A 17,469-nucleotide genomic window follows, 5' to 3' on the forward strand; every position below is an offset into this window, starting at 1 on the left:
TCTTGACCAGAGCAAGCATAATGTCTGTTGCACAAAGTGGTCTTTTGTCAACTCCCGGGTTTTCAGTATGGTCTACAAAACCCTCTACATCTTCCCACTTTCCCAAGAAGAACTTGCAGTTCCTTGTAGATTTCAGTGGCTTTGTGTTTCCTTTGAGCAACCAAATGAATTATTTGAAGGGAAGTTCTGTGTTGAAACTGAGTCTGCCTAGAATAGCAGCTAAATACGGAGCTATACTCATACCAGTGCTTTTAATGTAGTTTTCTGCTTTGGGCAAATATGGTGTACAGTTTTACTCTTTTAACTTGTTGAAAGAAAATCCATTTAGGTAGACTTGGCAAACTCATTGACTATTTTGCTTTCTGTAATGGAATAAAAACCGTGTATTTCTAGTGTTAAGACAACTCTGATATTTCTGTGATATAATTGCTAAGTTTTTTGTTTGTTATCTGTTTTTTAAGTAGGCTCTATGCCTAACATGGAGCAGAAACTCCTTACACCAAGACCAGGAGTCCCATGCATGCTCCACTGACTGAACCAGCCAGGCACCCCGTGGTTGTTCAATTTTACACGTTTTAAAATAGTTTTATTTTTTGTTTTTTTATTTTTTTTATTTAAGAAAAAATTTTTAAAGATTTTATTTGTTTATTTGCTACAAAGAGAGAGAGAGAGATCACAGGCAGAGAGGCAGGCAGAGAAAGGGGGAAGCAGGATGCCTGCTGAGCAGAGAACCTACTGCGGGGCTCTATCCCAGGACTCTAAGATCATGATCAGACGCTTAACCCACTGAGCCACCCAGGCGCCCTAAGAATTTTATTTTTTAATCCGATTTTTATTATTTAGATCAAGTAGCTCATGACCTTATATCAGGGTCATTCAGCAGAGGAAATCTAAATGTCTAATGATGTGAAAAATTAAACCTCATCAGTAACTAACATTTTAAAATTATGTATCTGTGTATTTAAAATAGTCGCCAAGGATTTTTGAAATGAAACAAATGCTAGTTAATGGTATAGTGAAACTCCTATACATCTGGTGGATAGCAATTTGGTAATATTTAAAATAACTTTATGCAGCAATTCCCCTTGTTTGAAAACTTAAAAATAATCTGAAACATTTGGCATTTGTTACAGTGAAAAAAGAATCAGTAACACAATTACTGAGAATTTGCTTTTTTTTTCCAGTTTTAAGCAAAGCAGCTCAAAGTAAAATATTTCCTTTGATGCTCATGGTTACTCCATAAGTTAAAGATGTTCTTTTTTTTTTTTTTAAAGATGTTCTTATTTTCATATACATTATTTACCTTCTAAGTTGAGGCTATGCTTGTAACTTCTCTGAGTCTTACTTTTCTTCCTGTGAAATTGACGTACCTTCTTCTGCTCTTTCTTGCATTGTTGTGAGGGTCAGATGAAGTAGAATGGCTATGCAATGTTTGTAAACCATGAGGCAGTGAGAAATATTTACAGATTAAGGGAGAAATGTAAAAATTCTATCTGGGTAGCACAATAGGAAAATAGTCTTTATAGGAAGATAACGTTTTTTGTGGGTTCAGGTTTTGTTTTTTTATTAAGTATGTCGGTCTTTTGTGTTCTTATTTGAGCATCTTTTGTGTGTATATCTCTATATTAAAGCTCTTTTTGAGGGTGCCTGGGTTGCTCAGGGGGTTGGGCCTCTGCCTTTGGCTTGGGTTATGGCTCGGGTTATGCTCTCGGGTCCTGGGATCACGCCCTGCATCCGGCTCTGCTCAGAGGGGAGCCTGCTTCCTTCCCCCTATGTCTCTGCCTGCCTCTCTGCCTACTTGTGATCTCTCTCTCTCTGTCAAATTAAATAAAACCTTAAAAAAAAGCAAAAAACAAAAAAATAACCTCGTTCTTTGCTACATAAGGGGCATAAGTTGCCATTATGGAAAACAATATGGAGGTTCCTCAAAAAATTTAAAAGAGAACTACCAGTAATCTTACTTCTAGGTATATATCCAAAGAAAATGAAATCAGTATCTTTGGAGAGATATCTGCCCCCTTGTATTCATTGCAGCATTATTCACAATAGCTAAGAAATGGAAATGACTTTATTTTAATTTTTATATATATTTATATTTAAAAAAAATTTGTTTATTTGACAGAGAGATTAAGAGTGCAATTAGGCAGAGCAGCAGGCTGAGGGAGAGGGAAAAGTAGGCTCTCCGTTGAGCAGGGGGCCAACATGGGGCTCTATCCCAGGACTCTGGGATCATGACCTGAGCTGAAAGCAGCCACTATCAACTGAGCCACCAGGTGCCTCTGGAAACAACTTTAGTGTCTAACAACAGATGATGGGATAAAGAAAATTACTATATGAAAAAAAATTACTATATATATGCAATGGAATATTATTCAGCCACAAACAAAGAAGGAGATCTGCCATATGTGTGGTGGTAGCTGTATACTAAGTGAAACAAGCCAGATTAATACTGTGGATTTCCCTTAAAAATCCATTCCCCCAATCATTCTCCATTGTACTTAAAGAGATATACAATAAGATAACATAACATCAAAATGTCTAATACACAATCGAGAATCTCCTGACAAATGAAGAACTAGGAAAACCTCAAGAACTCGTAAGGAAAAGACAACCTACACACAATAAACCCAAGATGACAAAGATGTTGGAATTATCAGAGAATTTATTAAAAAAAATTTTTTTTTGGGTCAAGAGTGTGTGCACACACAAAAAAGTGGGTGGAGTGGCAGGCAGAGAATCTCGGGACTCTGGAATCATGACCCTACCTGAAGGCAGACACTTAATGACTGAGCCACCCAGGTGTCCCCAGACAAAGACTTTAAAGCAGCTGTTAAAACTGTGCTTCAGAAAGTCACGTTTAAAATCAGTGGAGAGAGATGGGGAGAAGATGCTTTTTTAAAAGCAGGCATTTGACTTTGTTAGGTTTAGATCACAAACTTCCAACCCGTCGTCTTTGCACTAAAATTCCGATGTCTAGTTTTCAAAGCCTTTGCAGAGGGCTTTGGGTCTGTTCCATGTGTGCACCCCTAGTGGCTAATTTGGGGACGTGATAGTACGATTATGGTCAGATACACATACGCATAGTTCTGGAGTGACCCCAGGAGTGTTTCTAGATCTTCATGGTATCAGTTTTTCGAGCTCTTTTCTCTTTACAAGTTCCCTGATACTTTCTGGCTCCTAGAGACTCTCTTCCTTGTCCCATGGCTGGACATTTGGGGCTTCATTACTCTGTTTTACTGTATACTTCCACAACCACATTTGAGTTTGATGCCAAACAAGATGGCAGAGAAAGAAAGCCATGTGGATTCCCTTCACGCTTTCGGGAACAAAAGGATTCTGTTTTATTGGAGTTTTAGGTCCCTGTTTGGCCACTGTTGATATTATCAATGCCAGGGCTGCTGCCCTTGGCTTGTTTGGGGGCATAGGTCAAGGGGAAGAGGGAAAAACCTAGAAAACCCCATCTCCTTAGGGGCCCCCTTTATGTATACTTAGACCAAAAAGAATTCTTTTGGAGCCAGTTCTGTCTGTACTTTGTTGACAGTTCTGAATTTGTACTGCCTTTGAGTCTAGGCTGAGTGGTCCCAGAGGAAACAAAACCAGAAAATTCACTCTGGGGTTAGTATGACTTAGACTTGTGGTTTCCTTCTCCAGGCTGACTACCATTTCCAGGGTCCTTAGATAGCTGCTTCATGCCTTGTGTCCAGGTTTTTAGTTATATTCAGCCTGAGAGACAGGACAGACTATGCTTATTCCTCTTTTTTTTTTTTTCCCCCCAGAGCCAGAACATAGGTACCTTTTAATATTCCTACAACTGTATTACTCATTTGTTTTGGTTAAGAATTTATTGAGCACTCTTGGCATACTAATCTTTGCTGGAAATGTAAAGATGGATAATCTTAAAGTACTTAAAGTAGATCCACAGTTAGGCATGTGATGGGGGGTAGAGGCAGAAAGTAAACAATTTCATATTACACAATAATAATTTAGTTATAATCTTATCCTTTTGATGTATTTCTACTTCAGGACTTGACATGTGGTTTGTGGCTGAAAAAGAGAAGAGTCTATATTCCATTAATTTTCTGTTTTTCCTATCGTCCCAAAATAAAAAGGATAGAAAGTCTGTGGATATATATGTGCTGGAAGAAATTAATACTTAGTTTTAATAAGAATAAGAAATATAATTACATATATAATTATTGTAACTTAAAATAAGAAAAAATAATTTATTATTATATACTTGTTTCTCAGGTCTTAGAAAAATACCCCAATACACCCATGAGTCATAAAGAAATTCTTCAAGTTATCCAGAGAGAAGGACTAAAAGAAATCAGGTGAGTTATTTAAATTTTATTAGTGATAATTATAATACTCGATTAGACTATTTCATCATGTAAGCAGTATACATTACTCCTGAAGATTGATTATTTAGTAATAATTGCTTTGCTAGTTTCTGATTTATTTAGTTGTCAGATCTTTGAAGTTTTTGGTAATAGCACAGTCACCAAACCACAAGTAAATTTAAAAAAAATTCTTAGCTGTGTCCAACCCATGCACTTTAATTCTTAGGAAGGCCTGGAGCCATCTTCAAGCCTTCATCTATGAGTTCAGGTTTTTGATTTAGTAAGCTTGTCATTAGCAGGTGAAAAGTACTGTCTAGTACAGGGAAAATTTTCGAGGTGGACAGTCTAGGAAGAAATAACCTTGGCCCAGAGGAATAAAGTGGAAAAGATACAAAGTAGTATATATTTCAAGTAATAGTTTTATGTATAGTAAATAAAACAGCTTAGGGTCAATTAATACAGGACCAAAGATAAAACATACTTTAATTTCTAAGAGCCTTGTATTAATAATAGCACATAATAGTCACTTCATAATCAAGACCCTCTGCCATCAAGAAACATTAAAATTACGGTCCACATACTTGGTGTTGTTAATGTGGAAATCTGGGAGTCTGCCTGAGATATTGTCGCTAAAAGGTGGAAAAGGTGGCAGTGCTTTAAAGCCGCTGCTAGTTGTTCTCAAGTAGGGGTGGCATTGTGTAAATGCCCTTAGGGAAGGTGTCCAGAATTTATGGGATTATTTTTGATTTTCAGAGTGTCTGGAAAGAAGGGGAGAACTGTGGCATGTAATGTTCAAGAAACAGGGAGGCTAAATGTCTTATATTGTGCTACATAGTCCTTCACTCCAAAGAATAGTTCAGTCAGATGCCAGAGTAATAGTGAGCTGTGCTGAAATATATGTAAATGGACAATAATAAGTTTTTTGATATGTAGCTATTGCATGTTCTAGATTTTAATTCTCATTTTCTTTAATACAAAATTGAGTTTCTTGGCGCTTTGCTAACACAGCTAAAAAAATTTTGTTTTGACTTGTGGCCAAATGTCAGTAGGCCGGGAATAAATTAGGTTTGTTTTATTACTATGAAACAATGAAATATAAATTAGTATTATTTCATTTTATATAATGCGTCTCAGAATTTGTGTGAACATTTGTAAATTAAAACGTTAAAATGCATTTGAGGAATTAGCTTTTTTATTTATTTGACAGTCAGAGATCACAAGGAGGCAGAGAGGCAGGCAGAGAGAGAGAGAGGAGGAAGCAGGCTCCCCGCTGAGCAGAGAGCCCAATGTGGGGCTTGATTTCAGGACCCTGGGGTTATGACCTGAGCCTAAGGCAGAGGCTTAACCCACTGAGCCACCCAGGTGCCCCAAGGAATTAGCTTTTAAACATTTTTGTAAATTAAAAAAGTAATCTCTTAATTTATCAATGATACAAATCTAAATATTTATTTGAATTAGATAAGATTTATTAGATTAAGACTAAAGCATAATGCCTGTTTATTTAATTTTTTTACCTTTAAAAAAAAAAAGGATTTATTTATTTATTTGACAGACAGAGATCACAAGTAGGCAAAGAGTCAGGCAGAGAGAGGAGGAAGTAGGCTCCCCGCTGAGCAGAGAGCCCAATGTGGGGCTCGATCCCAGGACCCTGGGATCATGACCTGAGTCGAAGGCAGAGGCTTTAACCCACAGAGCCACCCAGGCGCCCCTAATTTTTTTACTTTTTAAAAAAATTTAAACCGAGTTAATTAGCATATAGTGTATTATTAGTTTCAGAGGTAGAGTTCAGTGATTCATCAGTCTTATGTAATACCTAGTGCTCATTACCTCACGTGCCCTCCTTAAGGTCTATCACCCAGTTACCCCATCCCCGCATAATGTCTATTTAATACCACCAATTTGTGCAAAGTTATAGGAGAAAAAGACAGTAATTTTTGTGGTCTGAGAAACAGTTCTGCTAAGGTATTCTAATACTGTTTCATAACAGTGTTAAGTTATAGAATAGGAATGAGCAAGAGATTTTTTTTTCCCTTAGAAATTAGACTTTTGAAACACTGGGGAAATTGACCAGGGTATCTGGTGTATAGAGACCAGACTCCCATCAGTCCCTTAGCTCTGAATGCCAGGTGCAGAGTCATCAAGCTCCAAATTTCTTTTTTCTTTTTTTTTTTTTTTTTAAAGATTTTATTTATTTATTTGACAGACAGAGATCACAAGTAGGCAGAGAAGCTGGCAGAGAGGAGGAAGCAGGCTCCCCGCCGAGCAGAGAGCCCGATGCGGGGCTCGATCCCAGGACCCTAGGATCATGACCTGAGCTGAAGGCAGAGGCTTTAACCCACTCAGCCACCCAGGCGCCCCAAGCTCCAAATTTCTAAGGCTCTATGACTTTATACTTGTCATTATCATTTCTAGGGAGCAGGCAAGAATAGTAAATAAGAATAGTAAATAAACAAAGAAGGATAAAAAGAAGAAATTTAGAAAAAGTAACCAGATGGAAGAGTCATCAAAAATAGCTTCTGGCTTCGCTTAGTGGTAACAATTTATAAGTAGATGTTCTTGTTTAAACTATATTGTTGTGATGCAGTTATGGGACCACAAAGCGGTTCTAACTCCCCAGTGACTTCCATTTTGTTAACTCCATGTGACTTTTAGTACCTAGCTCTTGCTTCTCAACATTTTTTTAACACAGCTGAATACTGCTTCCTTCCTGAAACTCTCTTTTGTTACCTGAAGTGACCACAGGCATTATTCCTTCTTCCTTCTCAGTTTTTTTGCTCAGTATCTTTTTCTTTCATTCATTCATTCATTCATTCATTCATTCACTTATTCATTCGACAGGAATGAGCGCATGTGTGCACAGCAGGGGGAGCAGCAGGCAGTGGGAGAGAGAGAAGCAGGCTCACTAAGCAGGGAGCCCAATGTGGAACTCCATCCCAGGACCCTGGGATCATGACCTGAGCCAAAGGCAGACGCTTAACGACTGAACTACCCAGGCATCCCTGCTCTTTACCTTCTACCTTAAGTGCAATTTTCCATTATCATCGCTTTAAGTATTATATGTTGTCAATTCTCAAAGAGGTAGGAAAGCTTTTCCCACCTTAGCCTTTGTATATCCTGCCTTCATAGCAGGAAATGTGCTTTTCTCTCAGTTCCATCTTATTTGTCAGGTTTCAGTTTGAATATGTATTTTTCAGAGAACTTTGGCTGAGTTTACGAGCTAGAGCAAATTTCCTTTTTTAGTGTATTATAGTGTTCTGTTTATTTCTTCATAAGACTTGAAATTACATATTTTCGTGATCTTAAAAAAAAAATCACACAGCTTTTCTATAGCTTATATTAAGGGAGCTGCGTGAGGGCAGTGGCATCTCTTCTTCCCCCTCCTCTTTTGTGCTTGATACATACCAGACATTGAAAACCTACTTGTTAATACGTGTATGAAGTATCAGACGTTGGAAGATTATACTCTGATGTAGTCACAGCTTATCCTCTTGCTGCAGTGATATGTTAAGTGATAGTCTTAAAATTTTAAAGTTTTTAGAGAGGTCATTTTAGACAGAATGAAATAGATAATTTCTTTATTGAAGATGTGCTACTTTTTAGTTAATTTTCAGTCTTCAGTCCTCAGTACATGGCTTTCAATCCTTTTTTCCCTTTCTAGTTTTCCATGTGTTCCCCATTCTGAGGAAGCTCACTTAATTTTGAGTAGTCCATATTATATTGTTTTATTTTAAAATATATTCAAGTGGAAACGGCCCAAATGGCCATCAGAAGATGGGTGTGTAAATAAAGTGTAGTATACACATTCAATGGAATATTATTTGGCCTTAAGAAGAATTGGAATTCTGGGGCGCCAGGGTGGCTCAGTCAGTTAGGCAGCTGCCTTCAGCTCAGGTCATTATGCCAGAATCCTGGGATGAGTCCCACATGAGGGATTTCTTCTCCCTCTGCCTGCTGCTCCCCTGCTTATGCTCTCTCTCTGTCTGACAAATAAATAAATAAAACCTTTAAAAAAAAGAAGAAGAATTGAAATTCTAATACATGTATGTGGGTGAACCTGAAAAACATGCTAAGTGAAATAAGACAGACACAAAAGGACAAATAGTGGTATAACAGGGGGAAAAAAAGGATAAATATTGTACAGTTCCATTTATATGAGATACTTAGAACAGGCAAACTGATAGAGACACAGAGTGGAATAGAGGTTTCCAGGGGCTGAGAATAGGGAAGATCGGAGAGTTACTGATTTAATTAGTACAGAGGTTCTTTTGGGATGATCCGAAAGTTCTGGAAATGGACAGTGATAATGGTTGTGCAACATTGTGAGTGTACTCAGTGCCACTGAAATCTACACTTACAAGTGGTTTAGATGGTAACTTGTACATTATGTATATTTTGCCAGCCAACCAGCCAACAAAAAAAGTATTAAACATGAAGTGATTGGCTCTTGGCTGAGAAAGACTGATGTACTAGTCTCTTCAAGAAGTTAAAAGGGTTTTTCAGGATGCTTTCTGCAGTCTTGGAGTTATACAGTTTTATTAAGTCTCAGGGTCTGGTCACCAAACAAAAGCTACATGGTAATGTGAACAGGGAAGTTATTCAGTTAACTGGTTAAGTTATTAGTTGTTTAACCAGAAGTTAACTATTTAAGGGGAGCAACCAGTACCTATAGGGCTGAGGCAGTGTGCCCTAAGAAAGAGTAACTTTCAAGGTCTCCCTCTATGTCCCTAGGTTGTGATTCTTAGTGAAGTAGGTAGGGCTCTGCCAGTGGAGACAAAGATCACTGGTGCTGTAGCCTGGCCTGGCAAATAGGAAACTGCCTACTGGGTATTAGTAGAATTTGCTGGAAAGCTTCCTGCTGGGCAGTTGTCCCACATTCACTGCAGAGCCAGCTGAGGCACCAGCAGAATTTTCTGGGAAGCTACCCACAGTCATTCTGCTGAACCTTGATGAAGGTTGGGTGCCACTGAATGTCCCTCCTGTTGCTGGGTGCTGCCTGCCTTAAGAGCGGGCAGGCAAGAGCACAGTAAAACCAGAAGAAAAGCCCCCTTTCAGTCTGCAGCGTTCTTCCAGCGCTCTGCTGACAGAACTTAATACCGAGCCAGCTGGCAAAGGAGAGGTGTTTATAGGGTCCAGCTCCACTACCACAGAGAAGGATAAAGAAGGTTGAATTTGGAGGTAAAAATCAGTAAATTGATAAGTAGCTGAGCAGCCTTCAGTGGTTTTTCAGTGGAATAACTTAGATCATTTGTCTGGCCCCACACACCACTTTGGTTTACTTGATTTGTTTCCATCTGCTCTCAAGCGGAGTGGTTACAAGGCTGTTTTCTGTATGGGATCTAGGATTTCTCACCTTAGGACATCGATCAATCTTTTATCTTCACTTTTTTATGAAAAATCTTGACAGTGTTTTAAAACCAACTCCTATGTTTTTTCTTATTTAGCCTGTTTATCTGGTGGATTTTAGGGATTTTTAAAAAGGTTTATTTATTTATTTATTTGGGGGTATCTGGGTGGTTCAGTCGATAAGCGGCTGCCTTTGGCTCAGGTCATGATCCCAGAGTCCTGGGGTTGAGCCCCACATTGGGCTCCCTGCTTGGCAGGAAGAGTGCTTCTCCCTCTCCCACTCCCCCTGCTTGTGTTCCTTCTCTCACTGTGTCTCTCTCTCTCTGTCAAATAAATAAAATCTTAAAAAAGAAAAAGAGGGGCGCCTGGGTGGCTCAGCGGGTTAAAGCCTCTGCCTTTGGCCCAGGTCATGATCCCAGGGTCCTGGGATCGAGCCCCGCATCGGGCTCTCTGCTCAGTGCAGAGCCTGCTTCTCTCTCTCTCTCTCTGTGTCTCTCTCTCTGCCTGCCTCTCTGCCTACTTGTGTTCTCTGTCAAATAAATAAATAAAAAATCTTTAAAAAAAAAAAAAAAAAAGAAAAAGATTTTGGTTATTCACGTGAGAGAGAGAGCACAAGCAGGGGGAGAGGCAGAGGGAGAGGTATACTCCCTGCTGAGCTGGGGAGCCTAACATGGGGTACGATTCCAGGACCTGAGCTGAAGGTAGACACTTAACCATCTGAGCCTTCTTTTGAATAATTTGAGTTTTGCAGTATAATATGTTTTATTTCACGTATATATTAGTTCATTTCTCTTTCCCTCATGGAGTATAGTAATATTGAATGCATTTTTATCTGATAAGTCTAATATCTGGGTAATCTCAGGGTTGGCAGTTGTCCATTGCTTTTCCCTTGAGAATTGCTTACATTTTCCTGGATCATTGTTTACTGAGAAATTTAAGGTTGTATTCTGGACGTTTTTAATATTATATTATTTTAGGCTCTGCTTTACTATTATAAACCTCTGGAGAATGGTGATTCCTTGCTTTGTTCCTTTCATACTTCTTTCCAGTCAATCCTGTTGTCATCAGACTACATGTTTGCTCTTCTGTAGGTGTTGGTTCAGTAATCAGGTTGATTTTAAAGCCTTTGCGTTAGTGTTTGAGATTTGTTTCATGCGTGTGCCACTCAGGGTTATTAGTCTGAGATGTGAGCTGTGGGTCAGTTCTCAAAGCCTTTCCTGTGTTGGCTGGGAATGTCCCAAGTATACAGAGCTCCAGGATGAGCCCACGCCTCCTATGAGAATTAGGGTATTCCTTGTCCTGTTCTTTTCTCTCAGGAGTACAATCTCCCCTACCCCCAGCCTTTGGTGTTCTTTTTCCCTGTCTTAGCCAGAAAGATAGAGCTTTTCTCATAATTTTATCTATCACCTACAGTGGTATATCTCCTCAACCAGGGTCTGGGAGCCTCTTTAATAAAATGGTGAGAAAACCCCCAGAAAACTCACAATGTGTGAATTTAGCCAACTGCAACGTTAGAGGGAACAGTTCACATGATTGGCTTCACTTATTAGTTCCAACTGTATAGTTCAGGGAACCCCAAGACTACTCTCAAGGCTCCATAATTTTAAAATTTAAATCCATAAACTTTTCATAATTGTATAACTCACTGAAAACTTACAATTATGGGAAGGATACAGGGAAAGGATACAGATGAAGATTAGCCAAGGGAAGAAATGTATAGGGCAGAGTTAAGGTAAATTACCAAATACAGACCTTCCGGTCATCCTGGCCCTATGACTTAGGGTAGTGTTAAATATCAATATCAGTTTGTGATAATATGCCTGGAACACTGCCAGTATCACTCAGGCCTTGGTGTCTAGAGTTTTTATTGGTGGTTCATCCTCTAGGCATGATTTATGACCCATGTGGCTGATCTTGAGTTTCTAGTATCTAGCCCCTCTAGAGATAATCTGTTACTGTGTGGGCCAAGCTCTCACTCTTAATCTTATTGTCGATGTGGCTAAAAGCTCCTACCCATGGGGTCCTTGGGTGGCTCAGTTGCTGAGTGTCTGCCTTTCACTTGGGTCGTGATCCCAGGGTTCTGGGATTGAATCCCGTATCGGCCTCCCTGCTCAGTGGGTAGCTTCCTACTACCCCTGCTTGTGTTCCTTCTCTCACTGTCTCTCTCTGTCAAGTAAATAAATAAAATCTTAAAAAAATAAAAGACCCTCCCCGAAATTACAGTGTTGCTGTCTGGCTGGCTCAACTCTGTCATAGGGCCTTGTGATTATTTCCAGGCGCAATGACCAGACCTCTCATTGGGTAAAGGTAAATTCTTTTTACATACTCCCATAGGAATCAAGTTTTGATTTCCCAAATGCGCCAGCTTTCTTAATTTTTAATGTTTAAGGTGGTTGCTTTTTATTAATTTTTTCGTTTTTTTTTAAGATTTTATTTATTTATTTGACATAGAGAGATCACAAGTAGGCAGAGGGGCAGGCAGAGAGAGGGCGAAGCATGCTCCCCGCTGAGCAGAGAGCTGATGCGGGGCTCGATCCCAGGACTCTTGAGACCATGACCTGAGCGAAGGCAGAGGCTTAACCCACTGAGCCACCCGGGCATCCCTATAGTTGCTTTTTAAAAATTAACATATAATGAACATACTCTAAAAACATTTTAAAGCATACAGTTCAGTGTTTTCTTTTTTTAAAAAAGATTTTATTTATGAGAGAGAGAGAGAGCATAAGCAGGGGGAGGGTTTGAGGGAGAAGCAGACTGTGCTGAGCACAGAGCCTGATGTGGGACTCGATCCCAGGACCCTGGGATTATGACCTGAGCCAAAGGCAGATGCTTCATCAACTGAGCCACCCAGGTGCCCCATAGTCTTTTTATTTAATATATTCACCGAGGACATTTCCATTATCCCCAGAGAAACCCTGCAATATTAGCTGTCATTCCTCTTCTTTGCCTTGCCTTAGCCCCAGTATCCCAGCCCTAGGCAACCAATAATGGGTTTTCTGTCTCCATGGAGTTGCAGTTTTGGGTATTTCATATAATGGAATCATTATATGAAATTCATGTCCTTTTGTGACTGGCTTTCTCATATAGTGTGATGATTTGAAAATTCATTCATACTGTAACATTTATCAGTACTCTGTTCCTTTATTGCTAAATAGTATTCCATTGTATGCACATGCCGCATTTTGTTTCTCCATTCATCAGTTGGTGGACATTGTGGTTATTTTCATTTTTGGGCTATTAGGAATAATGCTACTGTGAACATCTGTGTACATGTATTTATATGGGAAATTGCTTTTTGTATTTTTGTCCACAGGTTTTAGTTGTAACCAGCCAGAGGGAAAGAGGCTGTTGTGGGTCTACTCTGTCTTCATCAGGTCTCACCCACTCAATTTTAAATCATGAAATTGGACTGAAGGGGTTAAGGAGGTTAATAAAGGGGCTGTTTTATTAGAGTAGATGAGATGCGGTGGTTTGGATTACCTGACTAGTGCTGGAGGCAATAGACTGATTTGAGATACATATTTTAAGACTTGCTTTTGGATTGGATGTGGGAAGGAAAAGGAAGGAGGAGATAAGAAATGATTTCTGGGTTTCAGTAGCTACCGTTTACTGTAGAAAAGAACCGAGGAATTAAACTGGTCATGTGAGGAACTGATAAAGGATTCACTGAGCATGTACTTGTGGGTTCAAAAGAAAAGCTCAGAATGTCTGGAGAGGTGCGAAGGTCTTCAGGTATAGGACCTGGTTATAAGTCTTGAGATAGCAGTGAAAAGGTAGAATGATCTGGAGCTGTAGAGTAGGTATCTGTTGTCTGTGATAAATACCCAATACCTGTTCTGGACATCAGTGAGTAAGGAGTTCTCCTGGTGTGTTACAGAATCCAAGAATATATCCTTTTTTTTTTTTTTTAATATTTTATTTATTTATTGGACAGAGAGAGAGATCGAGATCACAAGTAGGCAGAGAGGCAGGCAGAGAGATCCCAGGACTGTGAGACCATGACCTGAGCCAAAGGCAGAGGCTTAACCCACTGAGCCATCCAGGTGCCCCTCCTTTTTTTTTTTTTTTTTTTTAAATGATAATATACTTCACTTATGTTACAAGTCTGTGTTAGTAAGGTAGGAACTGAAGTCAGTTATTTAAATATAAATGTTTACTTTTAGAAAATTGCAAATTGAAACAAAGGTATATATCCTCCAGCTAAACTATAAATGGTCTTCCCAACCCAGACTATATTGAAGTTAGCCTTAGGCATTTTATTACTTCAGCATTGCAGTATATATCTAACAGCTGAGAAGTTAAAAGACTGTGTGCAAACTGGATATTGTGTCTTATCAGAAAGAGAGCAGCTAAGCACAGACGTTAAGTATGCCTACTGTGGGTAAAGCATACAAAGGCTAGTCTGTAAGTCAAATGCTTTATGTATGTGAGACCATTCCTGCTAATCCTTGCTGTTATCCCTCATTACTTTTTTCCTTAGTCTTCTGTACAACAGGTTTCCCCCCTTCATCGGCTTGGCAACCATTGATGTTTACAGTGTACTTTCATAGCATTAAATGTGGGACTCAAGCCTTCCTTCTAAAGTAGCCATTGCTTTTGGTGCCTGTCCCTCACCCCCAAGTTTTCTTAACCTGCCTTGTTCATCATATTAGGTCTATTACCTTGACTTTTTTTTTTTTTTTTAAAAGATTTTATTTATTTATTTGACAGACAAAGATCACAAGTAGGCAGAGAGGCAGGCAGAGAGAGGAGGGGAAGCTTGCTCCCTGCTGAGCAGAGAGCCCGATGCGGGACTCAATCCCAGGACCCTGGGATCATGACCTGAGCTGAAGGCAGAGGCTTCAACACATTGAGCCACCCAGGCGCCCCACCTTGACTCTTCTTATATATGCTAATAGAGAAAGTTTTTAGGAGAGGAGAGAAAAATAACAAAATAATTTTCTGAGATGCTGTTCTCTTCCTGTTTTTTCTTTACATTCATAAGTAGAAGAGGAAAGACAAATTAGGAAGATTTCTTGGTTTTATGAATTTATCATCCACAGATTGAGTATTTTCTGAGTTAGGCCAATTATGAGTAGTCAGAAGGATTCTTGATATATAATAATTTTGGTGAGGCATGAATTTGAATCTTAAATCTTCCATAAAATTGATGTGGGAGAATAAGTTATGTAGCTAGTAAGAGTGTAGCCAACTACCTAGCTTTTAAGTTAGGTTGATCATTACTTATTTGCCCTCTCTCAAAGAAGTTGAGAAGTATTTAAAAGCATTGGTTCTTGATGGAAAAAGACCTGCAAAGGAAGACTAAATGCTAGTTATATAGTAGTTTTGGAAAATTTGGGGACAAGCAGATGACGTGGTTGTGGGTTTCTTGCAAATGAAGTTTCTCTAGTTGTTTACAAATCATAGCCCCAATTTAAAGAGCAATTTCTTGCATTCCTCATCCTTTTGTCTCTCCTGAACCCCTTTTCTAAGCCAGTTATGTTACTTTAGTCACAAAATATTATAGCTGGCAGAGATAATTGGAATTTACCATTTAATATCATTTTATTACTAAATAATTAAGGCCCATGGAGGTTGGTCAGGGTCATACAAGTTCTATGAAACTAGAAACCCAGATTTACTGCTTCGGGTTTTGTTCTTACTAGTGTATCATATTGCCTCTACATCCCTAGTTTTCCCTACTCTTCTGATTAGTCTCTTTTTCAAATCAAACTTATATTATGTGCTGACATATAATAACTTTAGGATAGTTGCTGTCTAACTGTAAATGGCTTTCTGGAAGAATTTGAAACAAAAACCTCAGACATTATAATAACTTGGATTCTGAAAGGGCTGGTACATTTTTGGGGGGAGGGGTGTGTGTGACCCAGTGTGGGACTTGAACTCATGACCCTGAGATCAAGACCTTAGCTGAGATTTGGAGTTGGAGGCTTAACCGACTGAGCCACCTAAGGGCCAGTACAAGTTTAAGAATTTATAATAATGCGGTATTTAAATAGATCTTTTTTTTTTTTTTTAAAGATTTTATTTATTTATTTGACAGAGAGAGATCACAAGTAGGCAGACAGGCAGGCAGAGAGAGAGGAGGAAGCAGGCTCCCCGCTGAGCAGAGAGCCCGATGTGGGCCTCGATCCCAGGACCCTGAGATCATGCCCTGAGCCGAAGGCAGCAGCTTAACCCACTGAGCCACCCAGGCGCCCAGATCTTTTTTTTTTTTTAATAAGATTTTATTTGTTTATTTGACAGAGAAAGAGATCATCAGTAGGCAGAGAGGCAGGCAGAGAGAGAGGGGGAAGCAGGCTCCTGGGGCTCGATCCCAGGACCCTGCAATCATGACCTGAGCCGAAGGCAGAGGCTTAACCAACTGAGCCACCCAGGTGCCCCTAAATAGACCTTTATATTGTTGTTTTGTATTGCTCCAGTTTCTTTTCTAACAAAAGTTGTTTTTCTGTTTTTTGTTTTGTTTTGTTTTTTTTTAACGTCTCAGTCTTAAATCCCAAGCAAGCTTCTTTAGAGTTGGAATTGTAATGAATCCTGGGAACCAGTTAGCAAAGATCATGCTCAGTAAACAATTTGCCACATTGAAATTGTACCTCTTCAGTGGAGTCCTGGTTGAGTTTGATTAGTATTAATACATTTACTTATGAGCAAAATAATCCCCCTCATATGGTATCATAGTATGTTTTTGTTCATCTCATACCAAAAACTAATCCTAGCACCTGTTTTTTTCCTGTCTGTCCTTGTGTAAAATAGGTAGCAAGGGAAGTACAGTCAACATTGTCTGTGCTTTTCAGCAGAAATCATTATCCCTGCAGAGTAGGTCATTGGACTGTTTGCCAAACTGATTTGTCTTAAGGTGTTTCACTAGAAAAGATCTCAGTTTAAGAATGAAGAACATTATTGATTAAATTGATGCCATATTAACTAAAAATTAGCTGACTTTGAGTTCGGCCTGTGTTTTCTTTATCTGTCTGTTACAGTCTGCTTTCGAACACACAGACTTTGTAGGGATGTCAAAAAGGATTAATGATGAAAAAATAACCCCCTAATGCTTGCATATTGACAGAAAAGAGTATTCTAATCCATTGTGTTAAGCTTCATGGTAGTGAGTTTATTATGGATCAAAGGGAAGCTAGTAAACCTTAGGGTCCATAGCTGATGGCTTTATGATGGCTCCTTGAAACTGAAATGCATGGGAAGAATATTAAAGAATATTCATTCATCCGCATTTAACTCCAGACTGCTTTAATAGTTTTAGTATGCCATATAATTGAGGTACTGCACCTGCTTTCTGAAATGATTTAGATTATTTAGCTGAGTTTAATTGCATTTTTAGACAAAGTTGTATTTTGGGCTAACTTGTGAATTCTAAAGAAGAAATAAATGTTTTACTTAGCAAAGTGGGGGGAGGGTGCTAATTTGAAGAATTGTGGATATTGCTGGGAGGGGAAGGGAGAGTTTATTTTTTGACTTTATTGTTAAAATTAAAAGTTTTTTTCTCTTTCTTTCATTTTCTTGGGGTGCATTCCAACTCCAGAAGGTAAGAAGTATTACTTTATTCTAAGGATGTATGTACAATGATAAAGTCTCTTCTACAAGTTTAATTGAACTCACCTTTGGATGCATGATTTTTACTTTATAAGTAAACAGTTAGTCTAGAAACAATAAGAGTGAAATGACTGTGTAAATGTTTTATTATATGTGCTCTTTTGTCCTTGCTGTTTGTAATAAACTTTATTTGGTCATAATTTTAGAAACGAATCAACATTTAGTTTTAAAATTATCA

General features: G+C 38.8%; 1 protein-coding gene across 3 annotated transcripts in view; it reads left to right on the forward strand.

The window, feature by feature from the left end:
• ASXL2 (ASXL transcriptional regulator 2) overlaps positions 1-17,469 on the forward strand; it is a 130,653-nt gene that overhangs the window by 42,126 nt on the left and 71,058 nt on the right. For 2 of the 3 annotated variants that reach the window (XM_032353110.1, XM_032353111.1), the window contains exons 2-3: positions 4,249-4,331; positions 9,500-9,502. In XM_032353110.1, the coding sequence (XP_032209001.1) occupies positions 4,249-4,331; positions 9,500-9,502 (86 nt within the window). The remainder of the gene's footprint in view (positions 1-4,248; positions 4,332-9,499; positions 9,503-17,469) is intronic. The other variant, XM_032353112.1, reaches the window with a different exon arrangement.

This window comes from Mustela erminea, chromosome 7 (genome assembly GCF_009829155.1).
Source record: "Mustela erminea isolate mMusErm1 chromosome 7, mMusErm1.Pri, whole genome shotgun sequence".
In the NCBI taxonomy this organism is placed as follows: domain Eukaryota; kingdom Metazoa; phylum Chordata; class Mammalia; order Carnivora; family Mustelidae; genus Mustela; species Mustela erminea.